General features: G+C 42.3%; 1 protein-coding gene and 1 long non-coding RNA gene across 6 annotated transcripts in view; one reads left to right on the forward strand and one right to left on the reverse strand.

Annotated features, from left to right (window-relative positions):
* cnksr2a (connector enhancer of kinase suppressor of Ras 2a) overlaps window positions 1-12,136 on the forward strand; it is a 76,400-nt gene that overhangs the window by 46,289 nt on the left and 17,975 nt on the right. For 2 of the 5 annotated variants that reach the window (XM_027274133.1, XM_027274134.1), the window contains exons 21-24: window positions 1,782-1,923; window positions 2,546-2,770; window positions 3,482-3,669; window positions 5,967-6,651. In XM_027274133.1, coding sequence (XP_027129934.1) covers window positions 1,782-1,923; window positions 2,546-2,770; window positions 3,482-3,669; window positions 5,967-6,167 — 756 coding nt within the window. In that variant the 3' untranslated portion in view covers window positions 6,168-6,651. Of the gene's footprint in view, window positions 1-1,781; window positions 1,924-2,545; window positions 2,771-3,195; window positions 3,407-3,481; window positions 3,670-5,369; window positions 5,421-5,966; window positions 6,652-12,136 lie in introns of those variants that run through there. The other 3 variants (XM_027274136.1, XM_027274135.1, XM_027274137.1) reach the window with 3 other exon arrangements.
* LOC113744466 (uncharacterized) overlaps window positions 4,901-12,136 on the reverse strand; it is a 17,871-nt gene continuing 10,635 nt past the window's right edge. The window contains exon 2 of the long non-coding RNA XR_003461557.1: window positions 4,901-4,978. This is a non-coding gene — a long non-coding RNA (uncharacterized LOC113744466). The remainder of the gene's footprint in view (window positions 4,979-12,136) is intronic.

Genomic DNA, 12,136 nt, shown 5'->3' on the forward strand with positions numbered 1-12,136 from the left:
ACTGTCCCCAACCAAAGCCAAACAACTAATACTGCTGAGGACCTCAAGGCCCACACGTGACCTTGTGTAACCTAAGGATAGAAAATTCCAGAATACTTGGCTGATAATAATATTTTGTATTTTTAGCACCACCAACAGGTCAAAATCTAGAGCTGTTCACGAAAAACTAGCAGCTTAGCTTAGTATTAAAGCCTCGAACGCACGTTATTTCTTGTTTGTTTCGTCTGTACAAAAGGCTAATTTAAAAAACGCTAATGCGTTTCTACTTCAAGTCTCTATGCTAAGCTAAGCTTTCCCAAAATGTGAAATTACGTACTTAAAAAGGTCCATTGTGTAAATTTAAGCGTGATCTTTTAGCAGAAATGGGATGTAACATGCAAAACTATGTTTTCAGTAATATATAATCATGCCTGGGCGAGTCCTCTTACCCCTAAAATACACTGCATGCGGAACGCCACGGCGACGGAGCCATTCCGTATGATACGTTTCAATTTTAGTCAATGTGTCAGCTCACACAGTCTCCAGGTCCGCAACACATACGCAGAGCTTCTATTTTTCACGGACGCCGGAGCACGGTGCATAAATTCAGCACAGAGCAGATTGTTGCAGGGAAGGAAATTGGCTACAAAATAAAACCCTGGTTATTTTCAAAATAAAATACTCTGTGTTCACCGCGGATCGAGTTTCATTACAAGAACAAGTCATATTGGGCGGGGCCAACCTGAAGTCAACAGGTGAGAAGTTTACAGTCGTCTTTTAACCCCGTCGACCTCATGGATGAGGAGACGTTGATTCTGGAGGTCCAAAATCAACCTATCATTGATGACACCTCACATCCTTTTTTTAAGGACACCAGAAAAAAGATGTAGCATGGAATGCCATCGCAGGAGTCAAAGAGACTACAGCCGGCAATATCGCGCGATTATGTGTCGCGAGATTTTGTGCGTTCTTGCGACGCTCAGTTGGCGGACCGCAGAGTACGCAGCCGTTCCGCGTGTAGTGTATTTTAGGGGTTACACGGAGTCGGCGCATAGCAGAAAAATAAGACGTAGAAAAAGAAATGTTTGCTAGTTTTTTCGTTTAATTAGATGTTCGAGAAGTTAAATGTCGACAAGTGGAGGGTCATACTTATTATTTACCAAAAGAAAAACAGCAACTTTATTGCAGTTGATTGTAATCTGACCACTAGATGGTACTAAACCTTGCACTCTGTACCTTTTTAATTCGTTTAAAAATGTTAAGAAAAGATAAATTTCTCTCAGAATACTGTGAAAATAATAGATCATATTCTTATATTTGCTTTTTTTTGTCGTTGTTTTTTTGCGCTCTGGTGTCATTATCAGGTTAAAATATCACATTTGCACACAATGTAATGTCATCAATATAATTGGCACACAGTTACAGTAACATTCATGCTCTTCATTTGAATCACCTCAGAAATGATTTGAATGGCTTTTGTTTGCAGCACCACCCACAGGACCACATTTACATTTTTATTTTTTTTAGCACCGGTGTTCAGTGCGTTTGTTCCGCCAACTCTTTTGTAGTGTGATGAATATTTTAACGGCGAGCGGATCCTGGCAGGTGTTTATATGTTTTATTCATTTTCTTGTGAGTTGTGATTATTTGTTTTTATTCACCAAATGCAGGAATTATGCAAGAATGTTCTTTTTTAAAAGTAGCAGGCTCTTAACTTTCTTTCCAAGCGAAGTGATTCAACAAACGAACCTCACTAGCGTAGATCACGAGGAGGAGCGTTGATTTTCATCTGTCGCCTGCAGTACCGTTCCAGTCCCGCCGGAGGCAGCAGTGAGACGGGGTCTCCGGGACGCTCCTCCTCATCTCAGAGACGTTCCTGGCAAGATCTGATCGAGACGCCGTTGACCGAAGCCGGGCTGCACTACCTACAAACTGGACCTCTAGGTAACACACGAATAAACCATCATGGACCCAATTTGTACCTAAATGAAGGACTCGGTTAGTCAACCTATGTCCTGTACATGTTTGCAGACTCTTCTAAACATCTGGATGAAAAATACTCTAAGTATACATTTCTTCAGCCTGGAACTCGATGCCCTTTGCTTATTTTCTGTGATAAATATGAACAAACAAGCAAAAATAAATGAGCACACATTCACGTCCTTCGTATGTTCTTTGGGTCAGTTTGACCTGCACACACACACACACACACATATATAATGTTACATTATTATAATCTAACACACACACAGAAGTTTGCTCTCACTTTCCCGCACTCTTTACCCTCTGTGCCTCTTTTAGTATCCAACACTATATTCTTTGCACCCGCACATCGAGGGGGGTGGGACAAAAGAGACAGATACCTGTACATCCCAGCAGAGAACCTTCCATCATCAATACGACCAGAAAGATTCAGCTGTCGGGCGGCTTCAGAGCTCATGTTTGAAGGGAGTCAGGCACACAGCGATGTGGATGAGGAGGATGATTTAGATCAAGATCTTTATTTGGAATATGCACCACAAGGAGTAGATCAAATAGTTCATGTGATGTTCTCTTAACGTTACAGAGGACGCCGTCTTTGCCGAGCCCGGCCCGGGCGGCGGGACCATGATGGCCGGCGGCGTTTACACTCTCCCCGCACAGAGGAATGTCCCGTTGCCCATGGCGATGCAGAGGCTGATCCCTATGGCAACCCAGGGAGGGAAACCCCGCAGCTTCACGCTGCCACGAGACAGCAACCTACACACACTCCTCGCGCCCCCCGCCAAAGAAGAACAGCAAACACACAACGGTGAGTCCGAGTCAGGTGTCCACACGTGGACACAAAAGGGCTCGCCGAGCTTAATACGTGCAGCGCTGTAATATGCATGTGAGTGGGTGGATGTTAGGTAAGAGCAGGGAAAATGTGTCTGAGTGACTGACAGCCACCAGAGACCAGAAGAGGTGAAGGCGTTGACGTCAGTGCGTGTGCCAGAAATAAAAACGCTCTCAGGCAGACACATTTCCATTTAAATCATCATCATTTCAACACACACACACTGCAGTCTTACACCCGTCCTAATGAGGCTAATGAGACGGCGGTCCGCCGGTTGCCAAGGCGCGCCCGGCGGCGTACAGACAGAAAAGTGCCAAACTTAAAATAGTAAACAAGACGGAGAAACAAAGACGTCGGGAATAAAAAATCTAATCATGTGAATTCTGTTTCAATTTGTCAAGCCGACGACACAAAACTGCCAAAAGTGGAGAGGACATCCCCGAGGCTGAAGGGGAGAGGACTTTATCATTATTAATACTCCTGCTGTGACTAACAGGAGTCATTACACGGCGTGGTGGAGGTGTTGAGGTGTGTGCTGCTGTCCTCCAGTGGTCGCTCTGAGATGTAACTCAGCCTAATCCGACAGCTCTTTAACTTCAGATCATGTGAGAGGGAGGAGAGGCGGTAAATCACCATTAAGTGTCTGTCTGTCTGTCTGTCTGTCTGTCTGTCTCTGACGGTGTGAAGGCGGCAGCGAGGGCGCGTCTCTAGGCGACCTGTTTCGGGCGTGCGAGCAGGGCGGAGTCTGTCCTCTAGGCCGAGCGTCGGAGGGCAAAGGTCAGTCGGAGTTCAGGCAGTCCTTCCTCCGGCGGGCCGCCGACCCTCAGCTCAACGACCGTCTGCACCGCCTCCGCATACTGACGTCCACGCTGAAGGTTGGTTGAATACACACGAACACACGTATCATGCACAGATATAAAAGCTGGAGCACCGAGGTGAGAATGAAATGATTCCAGCACATGTTTAACCCCCAAAAAACTTTCTTTATATTAAAGTTATAATCCTTAAGATTTCAGTCCTGGATGATTTGACGACATGGAGCTGCTACTTTCTCTGAAATATAACAGAAGAGCAGCCAGGCTTCACTCAGCCGCCTCAGCTCCACCGATGATGCACGTCTCTGCTGATCTTTAGCTCTCGCCAGAGATTTTCAGCTTCAAACGTCGACACTAATCATATAATATGTATCGCGTTTCAGAGTGAACGGTAAAAAGCGAGGCTGCTATCAATGAGAAAACAAAATACAGATAGTTTGAATCAGTTTGGTGTCAGTATGAATCAAATGTGTACTACAGAGAGAGGTAACTACTAAATATACAGACCATAAATAGGATTAAACACATGAAGATCTTAAGGATTGTAACTTTAAACTATAACATAGCTCATTATATCATCATATCTCACTCATATCTTACAGAAGATATTCTTTGTTCACAGCTGTTCTTTCAGTTCAGTTTGTGTGAGGTTTGCGTCCTCTGATCCAGCTCACTCTGTGTGTTTAACACTTACTGAACCCTCCGATGTAAACTGAAAACACTGACCTTTGTACGGCCCGCTGGGTTAAACTAATCACTTCCACACACGAATGCACCTAACCACATTAATGTGAGCAGGGTGAAATGGATTAAAAACTCATTATTTTTGCAGATTGATACTTTTATTCATAATTTCAGCTGCATGATTGTCTGACCCTGACGTACACACACAAACAAACACACACACAGACGTGATGGAAAATGTCTCTGTCTTGTTAGTTTCAGTGCCGTCCTCTGTCCCAGTCTGTGTCCTCGGTTTGGTTGGAGCCGTCTGTGGCTTGGTGGTTCTGTTTCCGGGGCGGGGCGCCTGTGAATGGCTCTTTTTTTGCTGTGGCTGTCGTTTCTGTCTCCAAGAGTTTGTATCTTTGTTGCTTCCTCCGTGTCCGTGGGCAGGGATGGGCAGGGTCTCTGTGGCTTGTAGCTACTGTAGCTTTTTTTATTATTATTATTATTATTATTTCTGCGCGGGTCTGTGGCTTTTGGCTGCTGGTGCAGGATTTGGTTGGGTGGAGGAGCTTACATGTTTGTTCCCTGTCTGGCGTCTCTTAAAGGAATACACCAAGTTTTTTTGGGGTGGAGGGGAGAGAGTTTGTTGAATAAGCACACAGTAGACACTAAAGTCATCCATGTGACCCCGGCAGACTGGTTGCTGTGGAAACAACAAAGAGGTTTTCTCAGTATCTTGTGAAACAAAACAAGCTACAGGTAAAGATTTGTCTTTTTGTAGCTGTAGTGATGCTGCCGTAGCATATATATGAATATATATTTAATAATTAATTTGGATCATTTCAATAAGAGCAGTCAGCTTCCAAACGTACTGTTTAAAACTCAAAATCAAGTTTTTACACTACATGTAACACTGCAATATTAATGCCCGTGTCTGTATCTGTTGACCCACACACTAATGACTCCTAATCAGTCACAATAACCGATCGACCTCCAGCTGTCACGTCAATAAACAGATCATCTAAACTCCATAAAGTGTTCACAAACTGTAAATGTCAATAAGTGGTTTACTAATTCTTACTAATGCTTTGTAGATCAGTTATAAGCCATGAAGAACAACTCGAGCCACCGAGTCTGCGGTTATAGTAAGTCTTTAATGAACAGCTATGTGTTGCTTATTATCTAATAAGACATTCAGGCATGCTGTCCAGTGAAAAAACACCAACGTTCATGAGCTCTGTGAAGCTTTTCTGGGGTTTTTTCAGTGGATAGCAATGTCATATATTTAAATAGTTACTACTGTGTTACAAAAGCTGCTAATAAAGGCTTCTCGTTAAGTCGTATTTGTGAAAATTAAACAAATAGATTTTGGCCTTTTCTGTCTGTCGCTCCGACACTAATCAACGATTGAACACAACCTGGCAACCCAGATGTTCTTATGAATGCTTCATATCTAAGAAAAACATTTGTATGTGACTTATTAAGCATTAATTATGTACGAGCCTCTTATAAAGACATTAGCTTTTCATGTGGATGATCTCAGTGTCTAAAACCTCCCCGAAGCTTAGCGTATCCCCTTAAGTGTCTGTCTTGCTTCTCGTGTGTCTTGCGTTTTTTTAAAGCTTAGCGGTTTAAAAAAGAAAAAAATGACAAAGTGACCAGCCCCTCCTGTGTTTCTGCATCCCTCATAGGACAGGGAGGGGGAGCTAGCGCTGATTGACAGGCTGTTGGCCAATCCCCAGCTGTCGTCGGCAGAGTTCCAGGAGTGGAAAAGAGCCTATCAGGAGCTGTTCTCTCAGGAGCCAGACTCGACCGCTGAATCAGACCCCGGCCCTCCTCCCCTCACCCCGTCACTCTCTCACACACACTCCTACATCGAGACCCACGTCTGACTGAGTATAACACCCTCCTGCACACACACACACTCACACACACACTCTTACTCACACACATGCTCAAGTTGCTGATCCTGGGACGTTTTGATGCTGATCGGGGGGTTGCGATCAGTGACGGGTAGGGACGACTTGACTCCACATCACCCGATACGCTTTCAGCAAGTGTACAAGCGCAACATGACAGCCTTTTTTCCCGAGGAGACACCCGCGTGGCCCTCATGTCACATCAATCCACGAGCTGATTGGTTATGCCACTCCAGCCGGCTCGGGGGCCGGACGATAAACTGATTCTTAAGTATTACATGTTTAGCTTTTGTGCTCTTTGAATACTCTTCATGGAAAACGCCATATATAAAGACGCAACAAGACTTCCCTCGGACATCCGTTTGTTCCTCCTGACGTGGACAGAGATCTCAGAATAGCTCCTCCATTAACAGTGCTCCATCCTGCTTGTTGTGCCATGTTCATACCAACCGCACAGCGTCTCATAGACAGCCCGATAGCCACCGAGTGACATAAATCGTATCCTATCAAGCCTTATACTTGATGTCTATGATGATATTTTCTGTACAGTGAGTGTTACAGCAGAGAATAATTAGCACAGGTCTTTTTTTCTTTCTTCTTTTTTTAAAATCGACTAGTCTCAGTTTCGATCTAGTTTTAGAGACTTTTGTTTGTGCCGGTTTTAGTAGAATTACGTACTGTGCTGGGCTGGACCTGAAGCATGCACACTCTGGGAATAGGATCCGTTTAAAGGAAAAGTCCACCCTGAAAACACTTTAACGCTGTTTTCAAATGGTATTTGTTATTATCTTCCCCTCACATTACCTCCAGAAATCTCGCTTGTCTTCATTTAATTCTACATTTGATATCAGCTGCCTTTAAAGGGCCAGTATGTGAAATTTAGCTCTATTATGGCAGAAATTGGATATAATATTCATACGTTTTTGTCTACATACACTGCGGGTACCACCGTGTTTCTTAAAAAAGCCCATAACGGACAAACTAAACATGTTTTTCACGTGTTGGCCGCTGTAGGAAAGGGTGAGGTGAGGCAGTAGCAATTAGAAATTACACTGCTATATGCCACTGATTTCTTGAAATCACTTATACCAAAAAAATGAAACATCCTTGAATATTATCATGCACAACACTTTTTTAAATTATTGTTTCGGTTCCATAAAAGACAAACAAGGCTTCTACAAAGCCTCTAATACCGGCATAAAGATCTTTAAAGTCTGGGTAATGTTAGAATAAATGTGTTCTGAGTTTGTCAGACCAAAGAAGAAAGTGTTATTAACCACCCGGCCAAATTTGAATGATTTAAAAATATCGACATGTTTATGAAATTAGGTGTCAAAATCAAGTAAAAATAAATTCTCAGCTCCAGGACTGTGGGGGTGCTGTGAAGGCGCTGAAACGTGTCAGATGAGTTCATAAAATGACGTGACTAACTTTGAAACACTCTGAGCTGAGATGAATTCATCTCTATCTCTCTGCTCAGGGTGGCCTCAGCGTGTCATCGAGCCACCCTTTAAGGACCGCCCACAAAATCCTGAACTGAAAATAGTTTAAACCTCTAACTCCACATTTCAGTGATATATCATTCAAAGTCTTTTCACGTGTTTTCAGCAACTGTTTTCCAACATATTTAATGTATTCAGAAAGAAATCTCAGAATTGCCTTTACACAGACTTCAATTAAATCCTCCAGTCTCTTGATATCACATAAAGGGAGTTTTTCTTACAATACTGACATGAACATATGAACATAAGAAGAGTCTCTCCTTTGATGCGTTGATAAAAATCCCAATGTTACTGATCTAACTCTACTGCAGAAGCTGTTGAGGTAAAAGTCTGCAGCCCATAAGAACCAAGAAAAGTAGATTTCTGCCGTGACTGTCGTACGAAACCAACTCCTATTTTTAGAAATCTTCCGCCTGATACTCAGATTTGATGAATTACTCGAGCAGATTATTTAAAAAACGAAGTCTGGATTCTTTCTATTTGCATCCACGTCTGTTTTTATTTTCCTTTCACTTTCAGCAGCTTTTAATGGGAATCCTGAGACACAGTCACCATGGCAACTACATGAGTACATGAGTCAACAACAAGTGCTAGAATTCGTGAAAGGTTGTCATGGTGGGAAAAAAAAACGACCTAATCTCTAATTGAAAATCCGATGATCTCTTCTGTGACGGCGTCAAAGTTTCTCAGGGTGGATTCTTTTCCTCAGAGGCTCTCCGTATCCTGCATGCCACTTAGAGAATATGAGGATATATTTGCATAAGATTTGAAATATGGATCTAATAAAAATATATTAGTTTGTTATTTGTACGCTGCTGGCGAATGACTTAATACTCAGAGACACTGCACAAACCTTACGAAAGCAATCGTACACACACGAACACCATGCACACACGCCAATAAGCAACAAACAAATAAAAAAACACAGTTTGAATGCTTTTTCTATGCTGCTGCCCGTGGTTGGTTGTAGTAGCATGTCCGTGTTGTAGATAAACACAATATTCCTTTTCTGTTTTTGTGTTTGAAATCTCTAGATACAGTAGATCTCTCTTTATAGAGTGCAAACTAAGTGTCCTGGATGATGTTCTCTGATTCTATCAGGTCTTTTTTTTTTTGGACAGTTGAGTAAAGATTGTTTAATGTTCAATCTATAAATTATGGTAAAAAAAAAAAAAAGTATTTATTTACGTGATCATTCTACGTGTTCTGTCGGGAGGAGAGGGTGGATCAATAAAGTGTGGTCATTTGGACGAAGGTGTATTTTGTGGTTTGTTTGTTTGTTTTTGCTTGGCTGACGGGGAGACAGATAGAAGCTGACAGGACGTGGGGAGGGATGATGAGCGCCGCTAACAGCTGCTGCATTGTCTCAGTCAACAGGGGAGGCTGAAAGAGAGAGAGAGAGAGAGTCCTCTGGTTTAGAAACTCAACTCTGCTCCTCCTCCCAACTGACCCATCCTAATCCCCGCTCGCTACAATCACAGCTCTCCTGCAGGAGCACTAATCTGACACCAGCAGGTGGTTCCAGTTGGGCGGCCCGTACCGATACCAACCGCTGCTGACACAGGCCTGTAGGAGTTTAAGCAGTTTAATCCGGCATTGTTACAGTTAGGTGTGTTTTCATATAAGCCAACGCAGAAGTGACAAAAACCGCAGTTCCTTCAACGCTGGCTACAAAACGAGTCAGTCTCCATAAGCGCGCATTCACACGGGATCAGGCGACTCGCAGCAGGGCTGTCTGCACATGCTGAATGTGAAACAATCAGGAAAGAACTTTTTAGAAGCTGGTACCTGAAATAAACAAAGTCAGAACACACACACACACGTAGAGTATCAGAGTTCAGTCCATGAATCCACCTGAATCAGTTTCAGAGACATTTCAGGCTGTCTGTCTGTGGAGGTGTGAGTGTCTGATCCTGATCCTGATCCTGTGTGAATCCACGTGCAGTGAGTGACAGGTGAGGTTGCTACTAGCAACAGAACGTTCAACTGAAACCACCTGCCAGCTCCACATGAGTTAATCTAAGACGGGAGTCGGCAACCTGTGGCTCAGGAGCCAGATGTGGCTCTTTTGATGACTGCATCTGGCTCGGGGTGATAGTAAGCCGGTCCGGTACTGCGTACCACTAAAACATTCATTGGCGGTACGCAGTACCAAGATAGGCGGCTCATTCAGAACCAGTCACGGCCGCACTCTGGGTCAGAAAATAGATCCGCTAGTAATATGCCGTCTCTTCTGCGCCCAGCCTTCGAAACGCGTACCACACATTTAATGTCTTTACGTTCGTGGCAAAATGTCCCAATTAAAATCAGTAGAAGAGCAAACAGTTGTGTTTTTTATGTTATTTAGTTCAATTTAAACGATACAGAACAGCTCGGAGAAGAAACCGGAGAGTTCACTCAGCAGTATCAGCGCATGATGCAGCACCAGAAGTCATTAAGAAGTATTTTATTAATTATTGGTTAGCTTCAGTATAACAATGTTATTTAAAAAATAATAAATTCAGAGACTTGGTCTTACTTAAAAATGCATTTGTTTGTAAAAATCTTATATGGCGAGACATTAACATAAGATATCATTCAAATATTCATGGAGACGAAATAAAAAAGACACACCAGAACTAATCAGTTTAACTTTTTGGGTTTTATTGGTTTCTAATAGTCAATGAATGAATGCATGAGCTTTTCTTGAGTGATTCGTTATCAGAATTCATAATCTATATTCATGATAATTACCAGTGGGAATGTTTAATTGGTGTTAAAGGTGTCTGCGTATAACTTTTGTTAAGTTTTTTGATTGACAGTAATGAGTGTTGGATATAACCGGAGACTGGCAATTAATGCTGAATCCAACATCCCCTTCAAACGTGTTAATAAATAAATAAATAATGCGTACAGGATTAAATGGAAGTAGATACAAGCCCATGAATAATGAACTCCAGCAGGTTACCTCAGCTGTTACGCACAAATCATGCATGTGATTTCCTGCTAATGTGTTTTCTGCTCTGTCCATTTGGTCTGTCGGTGCAGATGGAAACAAGAAAAACAAGATTGGGTTTGTTTCTATACTTGGAAAACTTCAATTATTCATCTGGAGTCAATAAACAGGAATGTCACATGCATGGAACTTTTATCTACAACTGCCATGAAATATTCAGCTAAGCTCTCCTGCTGTTTTTATTTCTAAGCTGTCCTCCTCCACCTTCATCACCTTATCTTCTGTTTCTGACCTCCTCTCTGTTCCTTCCCGTGCGATAGCCTCCTCCTCCTCCGCTCAGCTTCTTCTTTGGAAACTCATCTGTGCAGGAATTACTTTCTTCCCACTAAATCTCTCCTCTACTTATTATTTTTATCTCTGTTCTTAGCTCTGGTTTTATTTCTCTTCTAAGAACATTGTCACATTCGGCCACAGGAATATTATCCATAAAAAACACCATGTCTGTCGTTTGTGGTGATCTAGGACATTGAGCTTATTCTACTGTAATCAGCTTCCGATAGTGATACACGCCAAATCGCTGAGAGAGAAGATAACAAAAGGACACGCACAGTTTGTCCTTCAACAATGTGAGCGACGCTTGGAAAACTAAAACAGAAATACAATATAATCCTTTTTTTAGCCTGTGTAACTGACAACTTGTAAGTGAAGCTCGAAAGACTGGAAACAGGGAAAACACACGCGACTCTTAAGCTCACTAATTAGAAGGTCACATACTTTACACCAGGGGTTCCCAAACTTTTCAGCCCCCGACCCCCCAAAACAACGGTACCAGTGATTTGCGACCCGCACTATCCCCAGGTGTCAGATGATTTGTCCTTGTTAAATGTCGTAAGTTTGCCACGATGCTAATAAACCTTACCTTAATATTGTTAATCTGTCCTAATCACATCAAAGACAATCTTTTATTGTATCTACTTTTTTATGTTTTGTTACAATTATGGCTAAAATATGCTATTTCTAAAAGTTTTTAAATTTTATTTGATTTCTGAAAATCATCTTGCGGCCCCCCTTTTGCTGCCTTGTGACCCCTCTGGGGGGTCCTGACCCCGACTTTGGAAACCAGTGCTTTACTCTAGCTTCATTTCATTTTGCACAAAAACACGCCAACAATCTTCTCATCAATTTGGCCAAAATACAAATAGTATCATAATTAGTACCTTTGGAAACGCAAACTGGCTACTGTGAAAAAGGTCTATTGTCTATTTTCCAAAGTAAAATCGCAGCTATTTGGCGTGTATCACTATCGGAAGCTGATACAGTAGAATAAGCTCAATGTCCTAGATCACCACAACGACAGACATGGTGTTTTTATGGATAATATTCCTGTGGCCGAATGTGACAATGTTCTTAGAAGAGAATAAAAACCAGAGCTAAGAACAAGATAAAAAAAAAAAATAAGTAGAGGAGAGATTAGTGGGAAGAAAGTAATTCTGCACAGATTGAGT

The sequence above is a fragment of the Larimichthys crocea genome, chromosome XXIII (assembly GCF_000972845.2).
Source record: "Larimichthys crocea isolate SSNF chromosome XXIII, L_crocea_2.0, whole genome shotgun sequence".
Lineage (NCBI taxonomy): Eukaryota > Metazoa > Chordata > Actinopteri > Sciaenidae > Larimichthys > Larimichthys crocea.